The following is a 25,790-nucleotide window of genomic DNA, read 5'->3' on the forward strand; positions in this document are numbered from 1 at the left end:
TTCTCTAAATGAGCTATTAACCTAATCATCTGAATCAACTAATTAACTCTAAACACCTGCAAAAGATTCCTGAGGCTTTTAAAAACTCCAAGCCTGGTTCATTACTCAAAACCGCAATCATGGGTAAGACTGCCGTCCTGACTGCTGTCCAGAAAGCCATCGTTGACACCCTCAAGCGAGAGGATAAGACACAGAAAGAAATTTCTGAACGAATAGGCTGTTCCCAGAGTGCTGTATCAAGGCACCTCAGTGGGAAGTCTGTGGGAAGGAAAAAGTGTGGCAAAAAACGCTGCACAATGAGAAGAGGTGACCGGACCCTGAGGAAGATTGTGGAGAAGGACCGATTCCAGACCTTGGGGGACCTGCGAAAGCAGTGGACTGAGTCTGGAGTAGAAACATCCAGAGCCACCGTGCACAGGCGTGTGCAGGAAATGGGCTACAGGTGCCGCATGTGGTTTTGAGGATTTACAGGTTTTGAGGTGCATGCACTCAAAAACCATCCCAGATCCAACTACAAAAACCACCGCCATCCTAGATCCAACAACAGCAACCATCGCCATCCCAGATCCAACTACAAAACCCCCCACCATCCCAGATCCAACTACAGCAACCCCCACCATCCCAGATCGAACTACAAAAACCACCGACATCCCAGATCCAACTACAGCAACCCCCACCATCCCAGATCCAACTACAACCCCCCCCCACCATCCCAGATCCAACTACAGCAACCACCACCATCCCAGATCCAACTACAGCAACCACCACCATCCCAGATCCAACTACATCAACCACCACCATCCCAGATCCAACTACAGCAACCCCCACCATCCCAGATCCAACTACCGCAACCCCCACCATCCCAGATCCAACTACAGCAACCCCCACCATCCCAGATCCAACTACAGCAACCACCACCATCCCAGATCCAACTACAGCAACCCCCACCATCCCAGATCCAACTACAGCAACCCCCACCATCCCAGCAACCCCCACCATCCCAGATCCAACTACAGCAAACCCCACCATCCCAGATCGAACTACAGCAACCCCCACCATCCCAGATCCAACTACAGCAACCCCCACCATCCTAGATCCAACTACAGCAACCACCACCATCCCAGATCCAACTACAGCAACCCCCTCCATCCCAGATCCAACTACAGCAACCCCCACCATCCCAGATCCAACTACAGCAACCCCCACCATCCCAGATCCAACTACAGCAACCACCACCATCCCAGATCCAACTACAGCAACCCCCACCATCCCAGATCCAACTACAGCAACCACCACCATCCCAGATCCAACTACAGCAGCCACCACCATCCCAGATCCAACAACAGCAACCACCACCATCCCAGATCCAACTACAGCAACCACCACCATCCCAGATCCAACTACAGCAACCCCCACCATCCCAGATCCAACTACAGCGAACACCACCATCCCAGATCCAACTACAGCCACCACCACCATCCCAGATCCAACTACAGCAACCACCACCATCCCAGATCCAACTACAGCAACCACCACCATCCCAGATCCAACTACAGCAACCACCACCATCCCAGATCCAACTACAGCAACCACCACCATCCCAGATCCAACAACAGCAACCACCACCATCCCAGATCCAACAACAGCAACCACCACCATCCCAGATCCAACTACAGCAACCCCCACCATCCCAGATCCAACTACAGCAACCCCCACCATCCCAGATCCAACTACAGCAACCCCCACCATCCCAGCAACCCCCACAATCCCAGATCCAACTACAGCAACCACCACCATCCCAGATCAAACTACAGCAACCACCACCATCCCAGATCCAACTACAGCAACCACCACCATCCCAGATCCAACTACAGCAGCACCACCATCCCAGATCCAACTACAGCAACCCCCACCATCCCAGATCCAACTACATCAACCACCACCATCCCATATCTGAGTGCAATGTGAGTGCAGGCCAGTGGGAGAGTACTCAGGCACAAGACAAATTTAAAGAGGAACATAGAAAGGAAGTGCACAAGAAAACATAGGAAATCACAGCATCCTCCCACCTTCAGAATGAATGTATCGATCTGGAGAATGGAATTGATGCTGTCCATAAATCATTTCATGGTACCAGCATACCTCTGCATGTTTCAATGGGAATCAACATGTTTTCCGTGAATCCACAGAGTGCCAGGTGAGCATGGAGTTGGCATGTCTGTGTTGAAAGCATATCAGTGCATACACCTTAAATCAATAACATACTGTTCATCTTATGCTTCCTCTCTGAAGATACACTTACTGAGATGGGGAACAGCAAGTGGCTTGGTGTAGGGTTAAAAAGGTTTGCCTTGATCTGCAAAACCTTGCCAGCAGCAGCCATGTACAGTACGTGCCTTGTGAAAGTATTCGGCCCCCTTGAACTTTACGACCTTTTGCCACGTTTCAGGCTTCAAACATAATGATATGAAACTGTATTTTTTTGTGAAGAATCAACAACAAGTGGGACACAATCATGAAGTGGGATGAAATTTATTGGATATTTCAAACTTTTTTAACAAATCAAAAACAAAAAAATTTGGCGTGCAAAATTTTCATCTGACCCGAGCACCTTCTTCCACATGTTTGGTGTGTCTCCCAGGTGGCTTGTGGCAAACTTTAAACGACACTCTTTATGGATATCTTTAAGAAATGTCTTTCTTCTTGCCACTCTTCCAGAAAGGCCAGATTTGTGCAGTATACGACTGATTGTTGTCCTATGGACAGTCTCCCACCTCAGCTGTAGATCTCTGCAGTTCATCCAGAGTGATCATGGGCCTCTTGGCTGCATCTCTGATCAGTCTTCTCCTTGTATGAGCTGAAAGTTTAGAGGGACAGGTCTTGGTAGATTTGCAGTGGTCTGATACTCCTTCCATTTGAATATTATCGCTTGCACAGTGCTCCTTGGGATGTTTAAATCTTGTGAAATCTTTTTGTATCCAAATCCGGCTTTAAACTTCTCCACAACAGTATCTCGGACCTGCCTGATGTGTTCCTTGTTCTTCATGATGCTCTCTGCGCTTTAAACGGACCTCTGAGACTATCACAGTGCAGGTGCATTTATACGGAGACTTGATTACACACAGGTGGATTCTATCTATCATCATTAGTCATTTAGGTCAACATTGGATCATTCAGAGATCCTCACTGAACTTCTGGAGAGAGTTTGCTGCACTGAAAGTAAAGGGGCCGAATAATTTTGCACTCCCAATTTTTCAGTTTTTGATTCGTTAAAAAAGTTTGAAATATCCAATACATTTTGTTCCACTTCATGATTGTGTCTCACTGGTTGTTGATTCTTCACAAAAAATTACAGTTTCATATCACTATGTTTGAAGCCTGAAATGTGGCAAAAGGTCGCAAAGTTCAAGGGGGCCGAATATTTTCGCACGGCACTGTACTTCTGTCTGTGTACTGCAAAATTGGAACCCCTCAGTCAGTGAAATTCATCTACATTTATGAACAGTTATCTACAGTTTCATATTACAGTTGATTGGAAAGAGTCATTCTTCCGTATGCAGGAGTTGAAAACAGACATGATGAGGCTGATCTGGGTGACATAAGACCACCAAAAGATGACCAAAAAGTCAAGGTCCAGTATTTTCTAAAGAACAAAAAGTTGTTCTTCCTGAACATTTGCGGCTTCCATCAGTGGAAAAGGAATACCTGAGGCATCTTATTTCAGAAGAGATTATGTGCCAGCACTGCCCTGGGTATTGAGTGACCCAATACACAAAAGGCGAAAATCCTCACCAGCTCACGTATTGTTCATGGTAGTTCTGTGATGTAGATTAATTTTTTATTTTAAATTTACTATGGGAGATTTGGTCTATACTTTAAAAAAATCATTCAATGTTTTGGAAACTGTACTGTGAAATATTATTGTGATTACTGTGACATACAGACAGCCTCGTTTCCTATAACAGAGTGTTCATTTACACCAAGTGCAAATAGCCTGCCTTGTTGGCAGTTGTTATGTACATTAACTCTGCCCACCATTGTCTGTTTAAGCCAGACAAAACTACAAAAAGCTTTGTGTGGTGGAGAATAAAGGCGGATGGCATTTGGCTCGAGTTTAAATCTGCTTTTCAAACTCAAAATTAAGAAAAATTAGAAAAGTGGAATTTTTCAGGTATTTAATAGTATGTGTAATAGTAATGTGATTCCTTTATCAATATAACATTTAAAAATATACATATTAACCTTCAATATAAAAGTTTTACTTTACAGAAGAGAAAGGTGTGTCGACCAGCAGATGGAGACAAAGATTATACACATCATTTCACTGAAAATTTGTATCTGTAAAATATTACCTATTTTGTATATGATTATCAATTGAAGTTTTCACCTAAATATAATAATTACTTTGTTTTTCACGTTTTCCTCTTGGTGGAAAGCATTTTTAAAGCCAACAACAAAAAGCGGTGATGAGCCAGTCACTCATTCTTAATTCAACACATTAAAACGAGGTAATTCTTTCAATGAAAAGGAACAGGAATTATATTATTCTCATAGAGAGTATTACTTATGTTTACTAATTTCTTGCTCACTACAGCCATAAAGCTGGATGTGTCAAATGCGACATAAAAATCAAGAAAATGAGAATAAATATGTGATCACATTCCAAAAGCTCTACAGGTAGGTTTTTCTTATAACCCCCCTGTCCTGATTAATGCCTTACTCTGTGTTTTTATATGACTGACATCTTGTAATTAAATCTAGGCCTGGTTTCACAGACAGGGCTTAGGTTTGGCCAGCTTTAGGCCTTTTATTATTATTAATTATCAATTATGAATATGCCTTAGAATGTAGTTGTTTTTTTGAGACAAAACAATGGCATTGATATATTTTAAGATAAATCAGTGCAAGTTGCTTTCAGCTCAAACAGCTCCAAGATGCATTTTAGTCTGGGACTAGCTTAAGCGTCTGTGAAACCGGGGGATTGTGTTATATATAGCCTAGTGATAACTTGAACGGATGAAAGAAATTAGATTAGATGATTGCAAGGCCAGATTGAACAGATGGCTGCAAATACATTTTTACATATTTCATTGAATACTGTACTAAAGAGTATTTCTAGATGCATCTATCCTGTAGCTACAACATCTACAACTTTCAGTTTGATTAGTAAAGTATAGGCCTACTTATGTAGGCTATTTTCGTGTATATTTAATGTAAATAGAATTACTTATATAATGTATTGTGTTAATTACACTAAAAGGTACAAGTAATTGAAATGTAAACTAATATTATCTGTATTTTGTTTCATTCAATCGAAGATCATTAATTTAATAGAACAGCTTTGGCTCCATAGTTTGCTTTCATTTAGGATTTTACAGCAAACGTTTTAGAATCAACAAAGCCTAATTTGTTTGATTTCATAATTAGATATTATTGTTGAATAAAATTAATAAAACAATAATGGCAAACACTAAGGTATGCAGGCCACAGAGCATCAAAACATCATCCAGGGAAAAATATATATTTTCTGAGCATAAATCTAGTCTAATTATAATTTGTTTGTATAAGTATATTTATATTTGTTTATTGTAGTCGAATATATGCAGTCACTAGGAGATGGGTCCGTATTCCTGACAGGGAAGGATGAGAAATGTGTGTCCTGATATTTTTTTAATGTTTTGATTCGGTCAGACTCTTATTTTGAAATGAACTTCAGCGCAATCGAGCGTCACCCGGAAATACTCTGAGCAGCCTCTCTGAACATGCTTTACTGTAATGTTTTATTGCAGTTGGTTTCGCTACAAATGGTTTAATTACGGAAACTTGGATGGATTTAAGTCGCCTTTCAGATTTTTAAATGATTTTGCTGGCTTCGTAAGTTTACATAAACTGTTTGTATCGTGTTTTTGATCTGAAAAATAACAGCTGTCTCACTCCATGTGTATTTTCAGTGGTTTAAACGGAAATATTTATGGATTATTATTCCTGCCTTAATCTTTAAATTGACGTGACTTTATTACTTTTCGCAAAATATTTGTATCAGAGAGCTGTGTTTGCTGATAACTGTTACACTCATAAACGACCTCCTGTCATCATCACACCTGTGAATAACACTAATAATACAATTTATTTATATCACGGGTGTTAAAGTATTATGATGTACTGTTATGACTGTATGCTCTGTTAATATACATGTTTAAAAATACCACCCAGGTGCTCCTCTATAAACCAAAATGGGTAAAAAGAAGGGGAAAGACAGAAGTCCCAGCACTGAGACACCAGGTAAGTTACATGTGTGACAGCTGCCTGTTGTGTACAATGAAGTGATTTTAATCATGAAACCTCTCACATGATTCTCCTGTTGCTTTATAAGGGGTTTCCTGCACTCACATCCGTAAAGGAATAGACCAGAGCTTACTGAAGAAAGCTGGTCTGAGTCTGAGCTCGTGCCAAGACTGTGAGCCGATCAAGCCTGTTGAAGAACAGATCCCGGAGGATGAAATTGACAGAGAAGGTCCAGCTTTGTGGATGTGCCTGAAATGCGGCCACAGAGTAAGTGAACAGGTGACTTTGACATGTTGCTATTGTCCAGCCTCACATATACTCAATATTGTGATCCCTGTCAGGGCTGCGGGAGAGCGGAGAATCAGCATGCGATCAAGCACTACGAAACGCCTCGATCCGAGCCACACTGCTTAGTGCTCAGCCTGGATGTCTGGAGCGTCTGGTAAGTGACACACTTAAATCAATTAATCAATCAATCAACTTTATTTATATAGTGCTTATAAAACACATCCACTAGTGAATAGCTCTGAATAGTCCCAGCAATCAAGTAATCGGTCGATTATTTTAAAAATTAATTGAGTATTTGCATAGGTTTTTTTGTGGTAATAAAAAATATAGACCTAGACAAAGACCTAATCCTTAAAAATGCTTTAAAATACATATATAATATCAAAGAGGCTATAATATTTGGTTTAAATAAAGTAGGGGTGTCCCCGAATAAGGATTTACACATTCGAATCAGAATTGTCGAATCTCTCTATGGTCGACTGATAGTCGAATCACCTATGTGTGTGTGAATGGGTTGGTCAAAACTGCCTGCCAACTGACAGATGAACTGTCAATGGCTTTCTTATTTAGGTGTAAATAAAATGTAATATGGTGGATAAACATTCGTAAAACATTTTCTCATAAGATTTTAAAGCCATGGCCCGTGATTGAAATACAGAACATCCCACAAATACAGGTCCTTCTCAAAAAATTAAAAAAGTTCATTATTTTCCATAATGTAATGATAAATTAAACTTTCGTATATTTTAGATTCATTGCACACCAACTGAAATATTACAGGTCTTTTATTGTTTTAATACTGATGATTTTGGCAAACAGTTCATGAAAACCCCAAATTCCTATCTCAAAAAATTAGCATATCGGTCGGATGATATTAGCATATCATCCGACCAATAAAAGAAAAGTGTTTTTAATACAAAAAAAGTCAACCTTCAAATAATTATGTTCAGTTATGCACTCAATACTTGGTGGGGAATCCTTTTGCAGAAATGACTGCTTCAATGCGGCGTGGCATGGAGGCGATCAGCCTGTGGCAGTGCTGAGGTGTTATGGAGGCCCAGGATGCTTCGATAGCGGCCTTAAGCTCATCCAGAGTGTTGGGTCTTGCGTCTCTCAACTTTCTCTTCACAATATCCCACACATTCTCTATGGGGTTCAGGTCAGGAGAGTTGGCAGGCCAGTTGAGCACAGTAATACCATGATCAGTAAACCATTTACCAGTGGTTTTGGCACTGTGAGCAGGTGCCAGGTTGTGCTGAAAAACCAAATCTTCATCTCCATAAAGCTTTTCAGCAGATGGAAGCATGAAGTGCTCCAAAATCTCCTGATAGCTAGCTGCATTGACCCTGCCCTTGATAAAACACAGTGGACCAACACCAGCAGCTGACATGGCACCCCAGACCATCACTGACTGTGGGTACTTGACACTGGACTTCAGGCATTTTGGCATTTCCTTCTCCCCAGTCTTCCTCCAGACTCAGGACCTTGATTTCTGAATGACATGCAAAATTTGCTTTCATCCGAAAAAAGTACTTTGGACCACTGGGCAACAGTCCAGTGCTCCTTCTCTGTAGACCAAAATGGCTTGACCTGGGGAATGCGGCACCTGTAGCCCATTTCCTGCACACGCCTGTGCACGGTGGCTCTGGATGTTTCTACTCCAGACTCAGTCCACTGCTTCCGCAGGTCCCCCAAGGTCTGGAATCGGTCCTTCTCCACAATCTTCCTCAGGGTCCGGTCACCTCTTCTCGTTGTGCAGCGTTTTTTGCCACACTTTTTCCTTCCCACAGACTTCCCACTGAGGTGCCTTGATACAGCACTCTGGGAACAGCCTGTTCGTTCAGAAAAGTCTTTCTGTGTCTTACCCTCTCGCTTGAGGGTGTCAATGATGGCCTTCTGGACAAGACGGTCGGCAGTCTTACCCATGATTGCGGTTTTGAGTAATGAACCAGGCAGGGAGTTTTTAAAAGCCTCAGGAATCTTTTGCAGGTGTTTAGAGTTAATTAGTTGATTCAGATGATTAGGTTAATAGCTCGTTTAGAGAACCTTTTCATGATATGCTAATTTTTTTAGATTTTTGGGTTTTCATGAGCTGTATGCCAAAATCATCAGTATTAAAACAATAAAAGACCTGAAATATTTCAGTTGGTGTGCAATGAATCTAAAATATATGAAAGTTTAATTTTTATCATTACATTATGGAAAACAATGAACTTTATCACAATATGCTATTTTTTTGAGAAGGACCTGTATATAAAATAAGCTTTTAATAAAAAAATTAAAAAAACCTGCCTAGAGAGGAAAAGAACACTTTGAGTGTGTTTACATGCACGTTCTTAAAGGGGTACTTCAGCGCTGGGAAGATGAATCTTTATTTAAACTGGGCCATTAATGTAGTAGAAATGTGAAATTATTTTTGAATTTGGTGCCTTCTAGACTGAGAAAAGACAGAAAATGTATTTTTGTCCCATGGGGATGAAAGACTACAATTCCCAGAATGCTTCGCTGCCCTGTGAGGCCATTCCTAACGCCACCAACTTGATTACTGTGACTGAGTTGGAGAAGACACTACAATTAAAACCTGAACGTGTCTGTTCAATATAATGAGTGAGTCACCGCGCGAGTATCACAGCTCTGAGCACTAACTGCAGGAGTGAGAGAAATGAGGTAATCGCGACTACACTCGCGGCATACATTCACAACGTGAGTTCAGTCTGGCGCGTTTCAGTTCATGCCTTTGCAAGCTTAACTTTCATAGAAATTAATTTGAGAAGTTAAAAGACTTACATTGCTCACCATAGCTCCGTTTAAATGAGTGCCTGTAGCTGTGGGCTGAGCTCCCCCTGCGAGCTGAGTGTTATCTCCCATCCCCCATGCGCGGATTCAAAACATGCGGAAATGGCTCCCTCTGCTGGCTGTAGTCTTTAGCCTTTGGGCAAACATTCCTCCCATGATGCAAAAATCGTCAATTTGCATCATAGGAGGACTTTTTCCAGAAATAAAATGCATAAATCTCTTGTCTCATGGGGATATGAGGGGGGAAAGCACAATCATTTGAATATACTCCAGGGTTTCTACTGATACAAAGCCATATGCTAATCGCTGAAGTAACCCTTTAAGCCGATTGTGCCTAAAGGGGGTCTCACAACGGACGCGAAGCTCAGGCTACCTCAGACGTGGCGCTATCTTGCCACCAGATGCGCACATTATACACGCAAGCTCAATTTCGAATTTTGCTTCTGACAGAAGAGCTGCACGATGCGTGTATCTTGTAGCACAGGGTGAAATCAGTACATTGATGATTTGAGGGAAATATTATATAAATTTAATATAAAACCTATTGTGCGGCGCTCTGTAGTGCGGCAGGATTTTAAACAACTTCCTGAGTCGCCACGGACAAGCGGCGAATGCCGCCGCCGGTATGTGTACACTCATTGAGAAAAATGTTCGAATTTTAAAGGAGCGGTGCTGGGGCGAAGCTCAGCGCCCTTGAGGGGGCCACACACACCGCGGACGTGAAGCTTAGCGCCGCGCCCGTCTTAAAAATATCCTCTTTTCATAACACCTGCGAAGATTTGATTGTGAGATTGGTGGTCGAATCTGGCTTCGCATATTGATGCATTGAATCTTCGACTATTCGGGGTCACCCCTAAAATAAAGTATCAAAACAAGTCATCACGTGTACATTATGTGTTTTATTCGATGCCTGCAGAGTCTGTTGTTGTTACACTTTACAACAGATCAAACCCTTGTTTAATTCTGTTCAAGCAACATTTATATCAAATTTGTACTTAATCTTTAATATTTCTCCTCTTCTTTTACAATAGAAATGCTACAGGCACTGTAATTCCTTGAACAAAAATATTTGGACCTCAAGACAGGCAAACTCAGAGCGAGCGTTTTTATTTTAAAATCGCAATGAACAGTTTCATATTTAGAAACGTATTGATGTATTCTCTTGTATTGGCATAGGTTTATAAATTACTTGCCTTACAAATCTGGTGAAACGGCGGACGTTGTGATGGAAAAACAAATGCACGTTATAAGCAAACCAAACTCCGATCATATTCAGAGATGGAGTTTGACGTGTAAATGAAGCGTATATTAAACCTGCGGGGAATATATGCCTTTGTAAATTCAACATAGCATTATGCTATGTTTTTAAATTGGTTTTAATACATTGTGCAGCCTTCGAAAATTGTATAATAATGCGGTTCATGGATTCTTGTCAGTGGAAAGCACCACTTCTGGTATTTTGTAAATGGAGTCTAAATGGATTCCTTCCACTCCTACAGTGTGAATAGAAAACCTAAAATTGAACACCCCTATCATCCTTATCTTCACTGAAACGGGGTAGGTTTGTTTGTTTAGACTAGGGCTGCACGATTAGTTGAAATCGTACCACAATCGCGATTCGGCTTGTGCACAAAGCATAAAGGCTGTGATTTTAATTATCTAAATATATGCACAGTGTGTTAGTGAAGAGCAGCTGCGTGATCAGTAGTAAACAAAACTCTGCCTACAAGCACTATGAGTTTGAGTCGCTTATAATAGGCATTTGACAAAGCAATATGCGTCAAATGTCTTCACAAAATAGTAATGCGAAGCATTCATAAACCTGTTGTCCAACAAAAAGCAACGTTTATTAACATGTTTTAACTCCCTTCATATCGTCATTCGAGTGTTTGAAATGCCCTTTTGTGAGCTGATGTGGATTCTTATCAAAGAATGAGGCAAACAATGTATTTTTTTATAGTATTCTGTACAGTGAAAGAATAGTATGTTGATTAGCACTGCATGATAAAATAGGTTACTTTATTATGAAAATACCTGAGAAGGCTTGAAGAACTCAAATGCACCATATCTAGTCCTGTGTTTATTGACGCAATTTTAACCAGACTCAAAAGGCCTAGGCCCAAATCGTGCAGCCCTAGTTAAGACATTTTACCTTCTGTTTGATGTGCCGTCAAGGTGTTACATCTGTGATGATGAAGTTCAGTATTCCAGCACGGGGCAGCTGGCACAGCTGATCACAAACATAAGAAAACAAGCGCTGACGGATCCTGGAAAGAGCACCTCTAACAAAAGTAGGTGCCAGACAGTTTTCAGCCATGTCTACTACTTATATAATGTCATTAGCAGTTTAACTTTTTTTTGAGTGGCTGATGTTTAAACAAACATGTATTTATGTTCAGAATATTAACAGAATACAATATGTAATATTAACCTGTTGCTATAAAAAAAAAAAAAAACTATACAAGCTTCGGTCGTGAAAGTTATGACAAATGAGTATATTAAAGCAGGATCTTCAACCTTGATGGATAGAGAGACAAAACAGACATCATAGTGGTATTTGAACAAACTCAGGGTTACAGGATTAGTTTTGAGTTGACAATCAAACGAGTCCAATCAGGCTTTGTTGGTACAATGTCAGATCAGGTTTGAGTTCATGGAGTGTGTGACATCATCAGTACAGTAGCGAACAGCCAATCACATGCTGTGGATCAGTGACACTGCTACTTAAGAATTTAAACAAATTTGCAAAGCAGAAGTGAAGAGCGGTCTATGAAAGAGAACAACTAAATTGAAAAATCCTGTCACAGTGGAAGTAAAAGTTTTGAAGTTTGTTTATATAGTTATAATATATAAATACATATATATTAGAGAGAGAGACATTGGCTGCAGGAGGACTTTTTAAAGCATTTCTTTCCGTGTAAACTGTAATTGAACCCTCTGTTGCAGGCCCTTGTTCTAAAATATATTATTCTATATTCTGTATTATTCTAACAATATATTATTGTTTTAAAATATTCATTTGTTTTAATGCATATAGGAAGAAAGCTGCATCTATATATTTTGAAATGCCTTTTTAGTGACACTGTAAATATATTTAGACATTTTATGTTGAAATATTTTGAAATTACCGGTAGTTTACTAAAGGCACTGGTTTCATTTAAAAACATACATTTGCCTGCATATTCTGCAGAAAGTAAGAAGGAAGAGAAACCTGCAGATCAAACACTGAATGAAGAGAAGGAGAACAAGGAGAACCAGAAGAGCAACTCCAAACATGATGACAGTCCCAAAAGACAGAAAGCAGCAGCAGCAGCAGCATCAGGAGGGAGCTCTGGTGTTGTGTGTGTCAGGGGTCTCAGTAATCTGGGCAACACTTGTTTCTTCAATGCAGTCGTGCAGGTACAGAGTCAGAGTTTGAGACGCTAAACATTGCTGCATGTAAACAAGCTCTGCAAACCCTGATGTTCTTGTCTCCCTCTCAGAATTTATCACAGACACAGCTTTTGCGAGAACTGCTGAACCAGATTTCAGATGAGAAGAGCTGCTTCATCACACCATCATCGGAGCTGGTACTAATGCGGACCCTCGTTATGTTCAGTTTATGCTGAAATCTTCATCCAACGGCACATTTTCTCATTATGTTTTCAGGAAGCTCTTCAGATCCAGCTGGAAAAGCCCGGGTCGCTTACGCTGGCTATGTGTCAGTTACTGAATGAAGTCCAGGATACTAAGAAAGGTGTTGTGACCCCTAAAGAACTCTTCACACAAGTGTGTAAAAAGTAAGTATCCAAACAAAAAATGTTCCCAGTGCCGCAGCTTCATATAATAAGCGGAAACACCTGCATGTCCAAAATAACTTTTATTGCATGTATTCGTTTGCTAGTTTAGTCATGACATGATCTGTTATGTTCAGCTTTGATCACAGGGATAAACTAAATTTTTCAATATATTCAAAAAAGAAAATGGTTATTTTAAATAGGAACAATATTAAACAATATAACTGTTTTTACTGTATTTTTGATCAAATAAATGAACCCTTTTTGAGAAGAGACTTCTTTTAGAGATGGATAATTCTGGATAAATTGAGAACCTTTCTGAATAGACAACTAAACAAAATAACATAATTTACTAGAGGCTTTGACAAGGTATTAATTTCTGAAGCCTGTTGTTGGTTTGAATGACTCCCTCATAAAGACTTCACTTGTTTCATTATTGGATGAATCAGCATTTTGTAACAAATCTCTTGAAAGATTCAATGACAAATACATTTTTAACAGTCACTTGTCGCCCCCTACTGGTGTAATGATGTAATTGATACAATCGTTATTCATAATTACACCGTCACTTTCAAAGGGGTATTTACTCGATTTTGATCGTAGACATCATCCGAACTATAAACGTTTATCCCAGTACTTCTGTGATATTATTGTAACAGAAATAATGAGTTTCACACATACTCCGTGTGCTGTGCGTGTTGCGTTGCGTGTGCGTTGCAGGATCCGCATGCCCTGTTGTGCTTTCACATATGCTGCGTTTGCAGTCCGCAACTGATCCGCTGTTGCATACCACAAACACAGCATTTATTCATTATTTTTTATTTAAAATCCAAAAGTTGTTACTGAACGTGGCTCGTCAGAATTGCACTTCTCTTACTCTTTCATAGAAGTCAGATTAACATACTACATTTAAACAACATTTTATTCAATTAATTAATTCATATTTGTATAGCCTAGTACTTTAGATTTAGCTCACACAAGTGGCAAAACATTTAAACATAGGTTATAGCCTAAAACCTCAAACATTTTAAATTAGAAACTTACAATAAGCCATTCAAAAACAGCCGACTCGTCTTTTCTTTCGTTTTTAAACCCTTTTAAAAGAAATCCTGCAGGTCATAAAGAATTTTGTTTTCCCTCCAAGAAAGGAAAAGTGCTATCAATTATGGCACTTTTTTACCTAAATGCCAGGTAAGGTGTCGTTTCCTTGCTTAACTTGAGAAAAAAAGCCATGTGTTGACTTTGAAACAAGAGTATATTTTAAATTATATGAATCTGTGGTGAAATTACTAGATTTTCGTGGCAGTACATGTTTATTTTAATGCGAACAATATTCTGTCGCTTTATGCAGCAGTGCAGCACAGCAAAAAATAGACTCGGTGCAAACGATCGGTGCACTGCTGCAGACGCAACGCTCCTGGAATGGACTGACGGACAGCATCCACATGCAGTGTGTAAGCTGTAATCCGTTAACATTGGTACGGAAAGAAATACGTGGCACGGCCGTGAGAAGTCAAAAAGCAGTGGCGACGCAGATTTGAATGTTCCGGTTTGATTTTTGTCAAAGGTTTAATAAATACAGACGAATCACTGGCATTTAGGAATTGGATCGTATGTGTTTGAATCGAGATTGCGATCTTTTAACGATTAATCGTGCAGCTCTATTATCTGTGGTTTACAGAGCTCCACGCTTTAAAGGCTTTCAGCAGCAGGACAGTCAGGAGCTGCTGCGGTACCTACTGGACGGCATGAGGGCAGAAGAAATGAAAGTAAAAACCTTGTCTCTTTATGTACCTTTGCTTTTTCATTTAATTATAAGGAATTTATGAGACATTTTAGCTTAACCGTGTCCTGCTTGTCTGTTTTCTGTAATTTTCAGAGAGTAAATTCTGGAATTCTGGAGGCTTTGAAAAACTCTGGCAAAAGCTTAGCGGCTGAGCAGATGAAGAAGGTTATTAAAGGTACAAGTCATTATCAGATTACCAGAATGACAAATTATATATTATAATGGAATGATTATGTGATGGGGCACTTTTTAGGAAATACTTCTTAGCAAACTTTAGTCATAATGGTGTCAACTTTTATCTGTGGATCCGACTGCAGAAATACATAGCTGGTTGAAAATTAAGGCAAGATTAAACCCAAAATGTGTTAATCATAACATGAGTAATATTAAGTGAATATTTTGTACTTTCTCCTGCATACTTTTCACCAGAGTATGAGAAAAACGGTGCACCCAAGAACTTTGTGGACCGAGTGTTTGGTGGAGAGATGAGCAGCACAGTGATGTGTAAAGAGTGCAGAACTGTGTCTTTGGTGACAGAGATGTTTCTGGATCTTTCTCTTCCTGTAGCTGATGAGGTAAAATGCTCATAGTTGCTGTTGTAAAGTGTGAGCATGTTTTGGGGAAGTGAACTAATTTGAGTCTGTCCTCCAGGCCTACAGGAAGAAAAATCAGAAGAAGGTCGCTCAGTATCGCAGTAGTGTCAGCGACGATGGAGATCAAGACAGCACAACATCTCTGGCCAATGGGAATGAAGACATGCTTACAGGAACAGGGAGCAAGTACCAGCAGAAGAAAGCCAAGAAACAGGCCAAGAAACAGGCCAAGGTAAAGACACACATTGGTTCAGATGGTCAAAAAAGTGAGAATAACGGTGTTTAAAAAAATACATTTTTACATCCATCATTATTTAATCCAAATTACATCCATGTTATGATTAGATTTTAGGGATTTGTTAATTGTTTTGGTAGATTTTTTAATGACGTTTGAGTAAATATTAATTTAATTAAAACAAATGATGTATAGATCACCATTATATGAGATGAGGAAATATATGTATTATTCTTTAATCTTTGGTCAATTAAGAGATGTTTTAACTCCCTTATTTCTGTTTCAAACCCTATTAACAGCCTAGGCAGTGGATAATAGATAATTACAAAAAATGGGGTCAATTTTCAATAAGTATTGTGGAAATTTTTATTTCATTAAAGGGGTCATGAATTGAATGTCATGAACGTGCGTGCCCGCACGATTATATCCACCAATTGTGCGGGCCATGTAATAGAAAATAACATTTGGGTGGATATGAGAAATCATTGTGTTTGATTGATAAAGACATTTTGCGAGCTGCTTCAATGCAGAACACCCATAAAAACCAGGATCTAGTCTCAAAACCAGGGTAGAAAATAGCGTGTGTTCATATTATTGTAGTTATTTTAGTTTAATTAATATTTAACAGGGTTTTCTCCCTACATGTTTCCAGATATTTTTTCACAATATTAAGTAGAATCCAGACAATCCACGATACACTTATTTTTCGGCTTTTGTATCCATAGAATCAGAGGCGACAGCAGAAAATAGATAGTAAAGTCATTCTGACCAATCAGAGCACAGCGAGCAACACCGATCCAGCAGACGGCGCTGATCAGAGTTTGGCAGTAAATGGCAGCACTGATGTGGAACAAGTTAAAAACAGCCAGGAACATTTTATCCTTGATAAACCCTCTGCAAATTCACAAAATGAGGATGATGATGATGATGATGAGGAACCTGAGCAAGAACTTCCCACTGCTGGCAAGAGCCGCTTTGCTGCCGAAGACCAGACCTCTGAAGATGTGTCTTTGGAGGGAGACAAAGTGGAAGATGTGAATGAAATTGAGGAGGATGACTGTGCTGACCAGCTTTGTGCTGAAGAGGATCAATTAGTAGAAGAATTGAATATTATGTCACTAAAAACAGCTTCAGAGGGTGAAAGGGAGAATGGAGAAGACGTCTCAGGTGATGCTAAAGAATACACTGTGGTGAATCAGGACCCTGAGCTCGCCTTTCACACACTGACCACTAGGGTGTTGCCAGAGAAGCAGGAGTGTTCGGTGAAGTCCTGCCTGTACCAGTTCACTGAGGTGGAACATCTCACAGAGAACAACAGACTGATGTGTGTCACCTGTACAAAACGCCAGTCTGGACCTAAAGCCTCAGACGGTACTGTGCTCACCCTTTACAAAATTTACTATATATTAAAGGAACACACCACCTTTTTTAGAAATAGGGCTTATTCATCTTCTTTCCTACATTTAGATATGTGGGTAAATGCCTTTTTGTCTCAGTGCATGCATCGTTTAAGTTTGGCAGGGTCGCCGCTAGCTTAGCTTAGCATAATGAATGGAATCCTATGTTACCAGCTAGCATGTCCCAAGTAAAAGTGATCAACCCCCCACCTAATTACTTCTTGAGATATTAATTTGATTGACTTGAGACTATATTATGGGATAGCACAGGTGAAGCACTGCTACTTGGGCGCAGAGATATCACTTAACACATTGCGGTCACTCAACAGCTGGAGGACGTGAGGATGAGAGCCGTGATATCTCTGCGCCCAAATAGCAGTGCTTCGCCTGTGTGCTTCCCCATAATATAGTCCCAAGTCAATATCTGCCGAGGAAATCACCTAGTCTTAGGGTGCATTCACACTTGTCTAGCCTAGAAATCTACACGCACCCTAGCGGCAGCAAATCTAAGCTGACCACGAGTGTCGTCTAGCAGCTCTCAATACAGTTCTGAGCTGTAAACGCCAAACTCTGGTCGGGCCAATCACATTGGCCCTCATTTATCAAAAGTGCGTACACCAAATTTCCAGCGTACACCCAAACCCACGGTGACTTTGAGATTTATCAATATGGACGTTGGCGTACGGCACGCTCAAATCCTACGCCAGCTCAGGAGGCGGTGTACGCACGTTTGAGTTAGTGGGAAAATGCGCAGAAAAACAATTCCTAACACCACAAAACGTACTGGCAAGATATGCTATATGACCCACTGTTAAAAACCACAACAACAACATTCAGTGCTTATTTTTGTGCAACATGAACGTCAATGTTTAATTTGTGTGACTTTACCAAAGCGTTTGATTTGTAGGCATATATTCCTCCAGTCGCGAGCCTGTGCGCTTTATCTGACGGTTCAGGCCCGCCTGGCCCGGCAGCTGCGCACGGACTGGGACTAAAATAATTCAGACTGACAAAATAATAAAAATGACCTTCTTCTTTTAAATAATAATAAAATCAATAAAAACAACATTATTCTTCGAAATAACAAGCGTCATTAAGAATAATAATCATAATAAGAAGAAGAAGAATCTTACAAATTGTCATGTAATTATTAATGTGAATGAATGGTAGTACTCCACATCACATCATCACTGTCGTACACCCCAATACATGTGCCATGATACGAAATTAAATGCTAATTGTTTCAAAACATGTTCTGTAAAATAATGCATTGTGATGGTAATTTCTCATCCGAGCAGCGATTTAAACTGCTGGAGTGCGGTTCTCAACCCCCACACTATTAACAGTACTCGTAATTTGGGTCCATATTTTGTTTTTGTGGGTGCCTTTATTCCCACTCTTTAAACTCCCAAATAAAACAATTTCGGGTTTTTTTTCCACTTCCCTTGTGATCTCGATGGGCGCGTGCGTCTCAATCATCTCACTAGTTCAGAAGTCAGAGCATTGATCAGGGAGTGAGCCCATTGACTTATGTCCTAGTCACTGCCCTGACTAGTGGACTAGTGAGATGATTGAGCACGCCCGATCTCCACGTCGGAGAAGTTTCGCTTCTTTGCCGTCTTCCGTGTGTCCATGGCGTAAAATGAGGGAGTGGGGGAGGCGGAGACTTGAATATATAGGGGCGTGTTATTCTAATGACGATCGTTTTCAGCCGCCACATTTATCAAGGGCAAGTATTGCGTACACCTGAATTGCAGAGGTACGCACAGCTTCATAAATCAGACGGTGAGAGGAGTGTAAGCATAATCTTACGCCAACATATACGCCCGTTTCTACGCAAGATTGATAAATGAGGGCCATTGTGTATAGAGTCGGTCGGCGGGGCTTAACATAATGACGGCCAAGTTGCGCTTGCGTGCTTCTTTTAGTAAACACAGAAACTGGCGAACGGTGGTCTTTCAAATTAGCTTTGACCGCGACTCTGGAAGACTGAGAAAAGAACAAAAAACGGCACTGAAGTCATTCTTAAGAAGGGAAGATGTGTTCAGAGTTTTGCCGACCGGATACGGCGAAAGTTTAATCTTTTAACTAGCTCTGGTTGGTTGTAGCTAGACATGTGCCGATTTTCGATAATGCGATTTATCACGATAATGAATATGCACGATATTGTTATCGTGGGCACTTTAAAATATCGTAAATAATGATTTATTAACAATTTATAATTTTTTTTTATAATGCATTCAAGAATACTTTGCCCATCAACCGTATAAATGCTCAACACCGCTGTATTCTGCGTCAAAGGGACACGCGCTCAGATATAAACAAGCCCAACGTGCGTTTGCACATGACTGAACCGGTGAAGGAGACGCGCTGCTGAAGTGCCGCTCAGTGACAGCAGAGGGCGCTGATGAACTGCAGAATGCAGCCGGTTACCCCGGAAACCAGCAAAAACCCAAAAAAACGTGTGTAGTTTTTAAAACAGCCATTCGTTTTTGTAATCTCAATGTTGTTCATCACAGCACCAAATACTTAATACTTAAAGACTTAATAGGCTATTTGTTTTCAAATTTAAACCTTTTTATGTTTTAATCTGGACTACAACCCTAATGATTAGAACTGTTCTAATTATTTGTTATTGTTCAGTAAAACTTTAAGATACGACTTCATTAGTTAACATGTTAATTCATTATTACCAAACTGACAATGAAAAATACTTATAAAGAATTAATCATTCTATGTTAATTTCTTAGTTACTTTTTAATAACATTAAAATCAAAATAACTTTTTTAATGGACCTAAGATAAAACTAACAATGATCACTAACATTAACAAAAATATTATACTTTCTGTACCAAATGTAGCTGTTGCTCATTCTTAGTTAATGCATAAACTAATGACACCTTATTGTAATTTGTAAGCCTACCTGTTGTTCTTTATAGCCTAATTCTTGCACTTTAATCTGTTTGAAAATTGTACTTTTACAGCTCTGAAAAAAATCAAGAGACCACATAACATTGATTTCTCAATGAGGGGTCTCTTATTTTTTTTTTCAGAGCTGTATATATTTTTGGTGCATTATTGTATTTAAACATTCAGTTATTTTTGTTCTTACAAAAATAGTTCTTAAAGCTGTTATGCTATGGCAACACTTTTTTTTGCAACTTATTTCAATATCGTGATAATATCGTATATCGTGATAAAATTTCATCAATTAATTGCAACATGAAAAATTGATATCGGCACATGCCTAGTTGTAGCGCTATCCAATTGCGTGCACGCCGTGCAGAGGGAGTTTGAAAGACAACCGTTTATCCCGCCCCTCGGCTTGAGCCCTGTCAATGATGAGTTTCCAGACCAAACATCTTGATGTGGGTCTGGCTTGTCAGGCTAACACTCGTTATGTTTGGTTCGTATAAAATCCGAACCCTGGTGCGCACCAAACAAGTGGACTGAGACCGCTAAAAAGATGGGTGAACTCTGGTGCGGTTCAATTGATATATGTACGCAACACAGACCAAAGACATGTAAACGAACCAAAAACAGGACGTAATGTCACAAGGTGCAACGCATAGTCGGCTGATTTGACAACGCGGAAAAATCGATCAGTGTATCGAAAATGAGTAACGTTAACGTTAGAGGGCAATGTGGAGCAACGAGGGGGTAAGTGCCTAATCAATATTTGGTCCGACGAGCATGTTTCGAAAATGCTAGAAAAAACGCACAAAAAGCATACCTGGTTCTTCTCATCAAAGGACCCGTGCTGCCCATTAGTCGGTACAGACGACGGAACTGCCGTCTCTTTTGCAGCAGATTTTCGTTTCTGCATACAACGGAGGAAATCCTGCTGCTGTTTTAAATGTCTTTAACATTTTATGAGCTCTTCATGAGTTCTCAGCATTATTAAAAAATAATGCCATATGTACACGCATAAAATGATTACGTTTAATCCAGCACACAGCATTGTTTTGAATGTTCAGTAAGCGAGCTCCTACGTCATATAAACCAACCTATCAGGTTGTGACCATCTCCCTATGCCTTTGGTTCTGTAACTCTAGGTTCGCTGTTAAAAATGCCAGTGTGAACGCTAAGTGAACCAGGACTATTTTTAGTTTTTTGGTCCGGACCAAACGAACCAAACTAACCGAACTACAAGTGTTGAATGCAGTAATTAGGAGAGGGTTTTTTTTTTGGATCACTTTTACTCGGGACATGCTAGCTGGCAACATAGGATTCCATTCATTATGCTAAGCTAAGCTAGCAGCAACCCTGCCAAACTAAAACGTTACCCTAAAAACGTTACCTTTTTTTACCCTAAAATTTTAAGGTAATATATCAGTAATTTAATGACACATTTTAGTTACATCATGATGTTTACATGATGCAAGTTAACAGATAAAATATATCTATAATATATATAATATATACACACACACACACACACACACAGATCAGGCATAACATTATGACCACAGACAGGTAAAGTAAATATAACACTTTTTACCTCTTCATCACAGCACCTGTTAGTGGGTGGGATATATTAGGCAGCAAGTGAACATTGACCTCAAAGTTGATGGTCTGTATCTATCAAAAGTGATCCAAAGAAGGAACAGTGGTGACCGGCGACAGGGTCATGGGCGGCCAAGGCTTATGATGTTCGTGTGAAGGCTGTCCCGTGTGACCCAGAACTGGACCATGGAGCAATGGAAGAAGGTGGCCTGGCCTGGTTTTCTTGGGCATCACATGGATGGCCGGATGTGTGTGTGCCTGGGGAATACATGGCACCAGGATGCACTATGGGAAAAAGACACCAACACAATATTAGGATGATGGTATTCATAATGTTATGCCTGATTGGTGTGTTTTTATATATATATATATATATATATATATATATATATATATATAATATACACATACACACACACTTGCATTAGTTATTTTTGTGTCTAGTCTATAAACATGCAGATACACAGACAGACAGATTTTTTTCCAAAAAGCATTGAACATTGACTTGAACACAAAATGTTAAGTTTATCATAAACCTCAATTGTGACAGCAGTGTTTCTAAACTGATTCAGGTGGTAAGAAAGCTGTTTACAGAGATGCACTGAAGCAGATGCTGATCTCTCATCCTCCAGTGGTGCTCACACTCCACCTGAAGAGATTCCAGCAGGTAAAACACCTCGGTCACCCTGTCCCAGACCTCACACTGATAAACTCAAGGGGAATCTGCATTTAGACCCTTGTTATTTGCCTGTAGGTTGGATACAGTGTTTGTAAGGTGAACAGACATGTGCAGTTTCCTCAGATCCTGGACCTTGCTCCTTTCTGCTCTTTAAACTGCAAGGTGAGCTATTGATCATTTATTTTCAAGTAATGCTGCATGATTCCGGATGAATTGAGAACACTTTTGTTTATAAATTTGTTTTATTTTTTATATAGAGACTATGATTCTCCCACGATTCTAAACAGACAACTAGACAAAATTATTCACTAGAAGTTCTGATTGCTGTAGTCTATTTTTTTAATTTATTCAAACTTTAGTCATTTTTAAACCTACTGGTGTAGCGACAGTGTTTGGTAGTAACTGATTACATGTAATCTGGATTATGTAATAATTATTAATTAATTAATTATTACATGTAGTGTATATGTATGAAACAGCTTCACGAACAAACAGTCTTGTCAACCACACAGCATGATTATTTCTGTTACAATTATTCAGATGATCACTGCGATAAAGGTTTATAGTTCGAATGTAAACACTGATGTCTACGGTGGCGATCAAAATTTAGTAAATCAGATTTTAATAAGTGGCTGAATTATTGTAACAAAAATAATCATACTGTGTGGTTGACAAGACGGTTTGTTTGTGAAGCTGTTTCATACATATAGTCTACATGGAATAAATAATAATTAATTTTATCAAAAACAATTATTTTATCAATGAATTATTATTTGACTTATCACTCAGCGAGTGTATGTATTAACCATGTATTACTGTCTCTGGAAGGCTTTTGCCTGTCAGGCTAAGTCTACACTAATCCGGATAAATTTAAAAACCGAGTTCTCTCTCCGTATCGTTTTCAATCGTTTTCCAAAAAATGTTCATCTACACTGAAACGTCTGAAAACGCTTACATCCCCGAATATGTTCACATCATTATTTTTTGTCAGCTGAACCTCATATATTTACTTGAAGTAACCCTTAGATTTTAAATTAATACGTTGGGTCAATAATAATTTAAATATAAAATTAAGTTTATGGTTGTCTAATATTGGTTAATGAATAAAACTAATACAATTTTTAATCTTTTTAAATAAGTTTATATTTTAAAATTGTATTTTAATTAATGTTTTTTAACTACATTATATAATAGCTTTTCTTTGAACTCATGAATCCCAGTTTGGGAAACCCTCGTGTAATGTAACGTTTATTGCACGTCATGTTGTTGTTGATAAAGAATGTAATATATCTTATATTTCTCTGTATTTTTATATCAATATGGTACAATATTACCCTTTTCAAATCAGTGTGATAAGCGAGTTGGGTCAAAAGTAATCTAAAAGTACTCTGATTAAATTACTTTAAATGTGTAATGAAATGGATTACGCCAATAATTACAATTTTTGTGACTGACTACAATTTGTAAGTAATTCACCCAGTGCAACGATGTCATTGATGTAATCTTTACTTAAAGCGTCAAGCCACTTACAAAATCTGATCTACTACTTTTTGATCGCCACCGTAGACATCAGTGTTTACATTTGAACTTTAAACCTTTATCGCAGTGATCGTCTGAATTATTGTAACAGAAATAATCATGCTGTGTGGTTGACAAGACTGTTTGTTCTTGATGCTGTTTCATACATATACATGGAAACTGCCCTCTGGATCAGAGAGATCATGTCCGCTGATCATGGGCTTCTTGTCAAAGGTTTCGACTTGTTGTAATTTACAAATAAGATTATGCGTTTATATCGTGCAGCTTTATTTTCTCGTCATTTCTTGGGTTTTAGATTTGGTGAACACCCAGAGGAGCAGTGCATCAAACCCTGTTTGTGTTTTTTTAGGGTGTGAAGGAGGGCGAGACACAAGTGCTGTATAGCCTTTATGGCATAGTGGAACACAGCGGCACCATGCGGTCCGGACACTACACGGCCTACGTTAAATCACGACCCTCCACGCACAACTATGTAGAAAACGGGTCGGCTGCTGATTGTGAGTATCGGCGCTGTTGAGTCCAAAATTGTGATGAGCTTTATGAATTTTTATGAGTATGCAGTAATGTTGGAGACATTTTTTGGAATCAAATTGCGTTTAGCTGGAAACCAAGTGACATTATTATAATAGTTATTAGTTTCCAATCATCCTCTCGTTGCAGGTAATGCTGAGGCCAGTAAAGGATCATGGTTCCACGTCAGCGACAGCAGCGTCCATCCGGTTACAGAGGCCAAAGTGCAAAGTTCCCAAGCCTACCTCCTGTTCTACGAGAAGATCTCATAACCCATGTGAGGACTGAGCTTCAAAACAAAGGGCTGCTGGTGCTTCTTTCCGACTGCTGGGACATCCTGTTAAAACAATGCAAATGGATTGAAAACTTTGAATCAAAGTTGTTTGTATGAGCATCTTCTTTTCTTTTATTATTTCTGCTGTTCAGGGGAAAGTTTTGATTCATGCAGACAAGATGCAGAACTCATTTTTTTAATTGAAGTTAATAATGCTCAGTGGAGCAATGAAATGTTTTTCTTACCTCTAGATCATGGTAGCATGGTTAGAGGAGGCTTTGGAGTGGTCATTTCCCTCATACAGAATTGATCAAAGTATCTTGAGTGACCCGCAAAATCTTCCAGGACTCTGCTGCTACGAGAAAGTCATTTTGAGTGATTCTCATGAAGAAAAGTCATATTTCACCCCAAAACCATAGGTTTAATGTGTGTATTTTTATCCCACCCATGACAATTAAAGGGATAGTTCACCCGAAAATTTAAATTACTATGAATTGTCCATTTAAGTACATATCCCCACAATTCTCGTTACTGTTAGGTCATTTTGCCATTACAAATCTTCTTTTTAAGAATGTAATGCACTAAATAATCAGGTACACATTTTTAAAGTTCTATCAGTGTCAATCAAATCCAGTACAATAAATAATGTTAACGTACAGTGCTACTTGAAATAAGTAAGTAAATAATGGTTTTGAAAATGTATTTCATTTTCTTTATTCAAAATTTATTTTGGGGTGAAATAAGAATTACGAATATGACCAAGAAAAGACTTCACATTCATGAGATTCATACCATTTTAACAATTGTAAAACCGAAATATATATTGGTTCAGAAATAGCCTATATATTGGAACAATTTTATATTGCATTAAATACCTTCCTGTCTGCAGTATAATGGCATTCGCATTCATGAGTCCTGAACTTCAATGTGAAATTTAAATATATGAACAGATTCTGAACACTGGTTTTTATTTAGTACTCACTCAAGGGAAATGTAGATTGAAATGTAGATTGCTTCTAAAAATGAGTGCAAGTTTGGTTTAACCAGAGTCGATTCATCTGAGCTTTAAAAAAATCATAAGTAGGCCTAGAACTTTCTCTCAAAGCTAATGAAAGGCTATTCCACA

The 25,790-nt window shown here is 39.2% G+C and overlaps 1 protein-coding gene across 1 annotated transcript; it reads left to right on the forward strand.

The window, feature by feature from the left end:
* The first annotated feature begins 5,721 nt into the window (after positions 1–5,721).
* Positions 5,722–25,685, forward strand: usp16 (ubiquitin specific peptidase 16). Its single transcript, XM_067450186.1, has 17 exons — positions 5,722–5,874; positions 6,214–6,282; positions 6,374–6,552; positions 6,627–6,727; positions 11,545–11,660; positions 12,560–12,768; positions 12,852–12,938; positions 13,018–13,148; positions 14,827–14,914; positions 15,025–15,106; positions 15,361–15,506; positions 15,583–15,756; positions 16,485–17,130; positions 22,235–22,329; positions 22,417–22,503; positions 24,230–24,377; positions 24,541–25,685. Exons 2-17 carry the CDS (start codon positions 6,234–6,236, stop codon positions 24,660–24,662), a joined length of 2,460 nt encoding a protein of 819 aa, XP_067306287.1. The 5' UTR covers positions 5,722–5,874; positions 6,214–6,233; the 3' UTR covers positions 24,663–25,685.
* The last annotated feature ends 105 nt before the right edge of the window (positions 25,686–25,790 follow it).

Source organism: Pseudorasbora parva, chromosome 8 (assembly GCF_024679245.1).
Source record: "Pseudorasbora parva isolate DD20220531a chromosome 8, ASM2467924v1, whole genome shotgun sequence".
Lineage (NCBI taxonomy): Eukaryota > Metazoa > Chordata > Actinopteri > Cypriniformes > Gobionidae > Pseudorasbora > Pseudorasbora parva.

Excerpts from the sequence above, each read along its gene's own strand:
- usp16 (XM_067450186.1), top strand. The coding sequence starts at position 6,234 with ATGGGTAAAAAGAAGGGGAAAGACAGAAGTCCCAGCACTGAGACACCA. Across the intron at positions 12,939-13,017 it reads TCACACCATCATCGGAGCTG|GAAGCTCTTCAGATCCAGCT; the intron begins GTACTAATGCGG and ends TTATGTTTTCAG. Across the intron at positions 14,915-15,024 it reads TGAGGGCAGAAGAAATGAAA|AGAGTAAATTCTGGAATTCT; the intron begins GTAAAAACCTTG and ends TGTAATTTTCAG.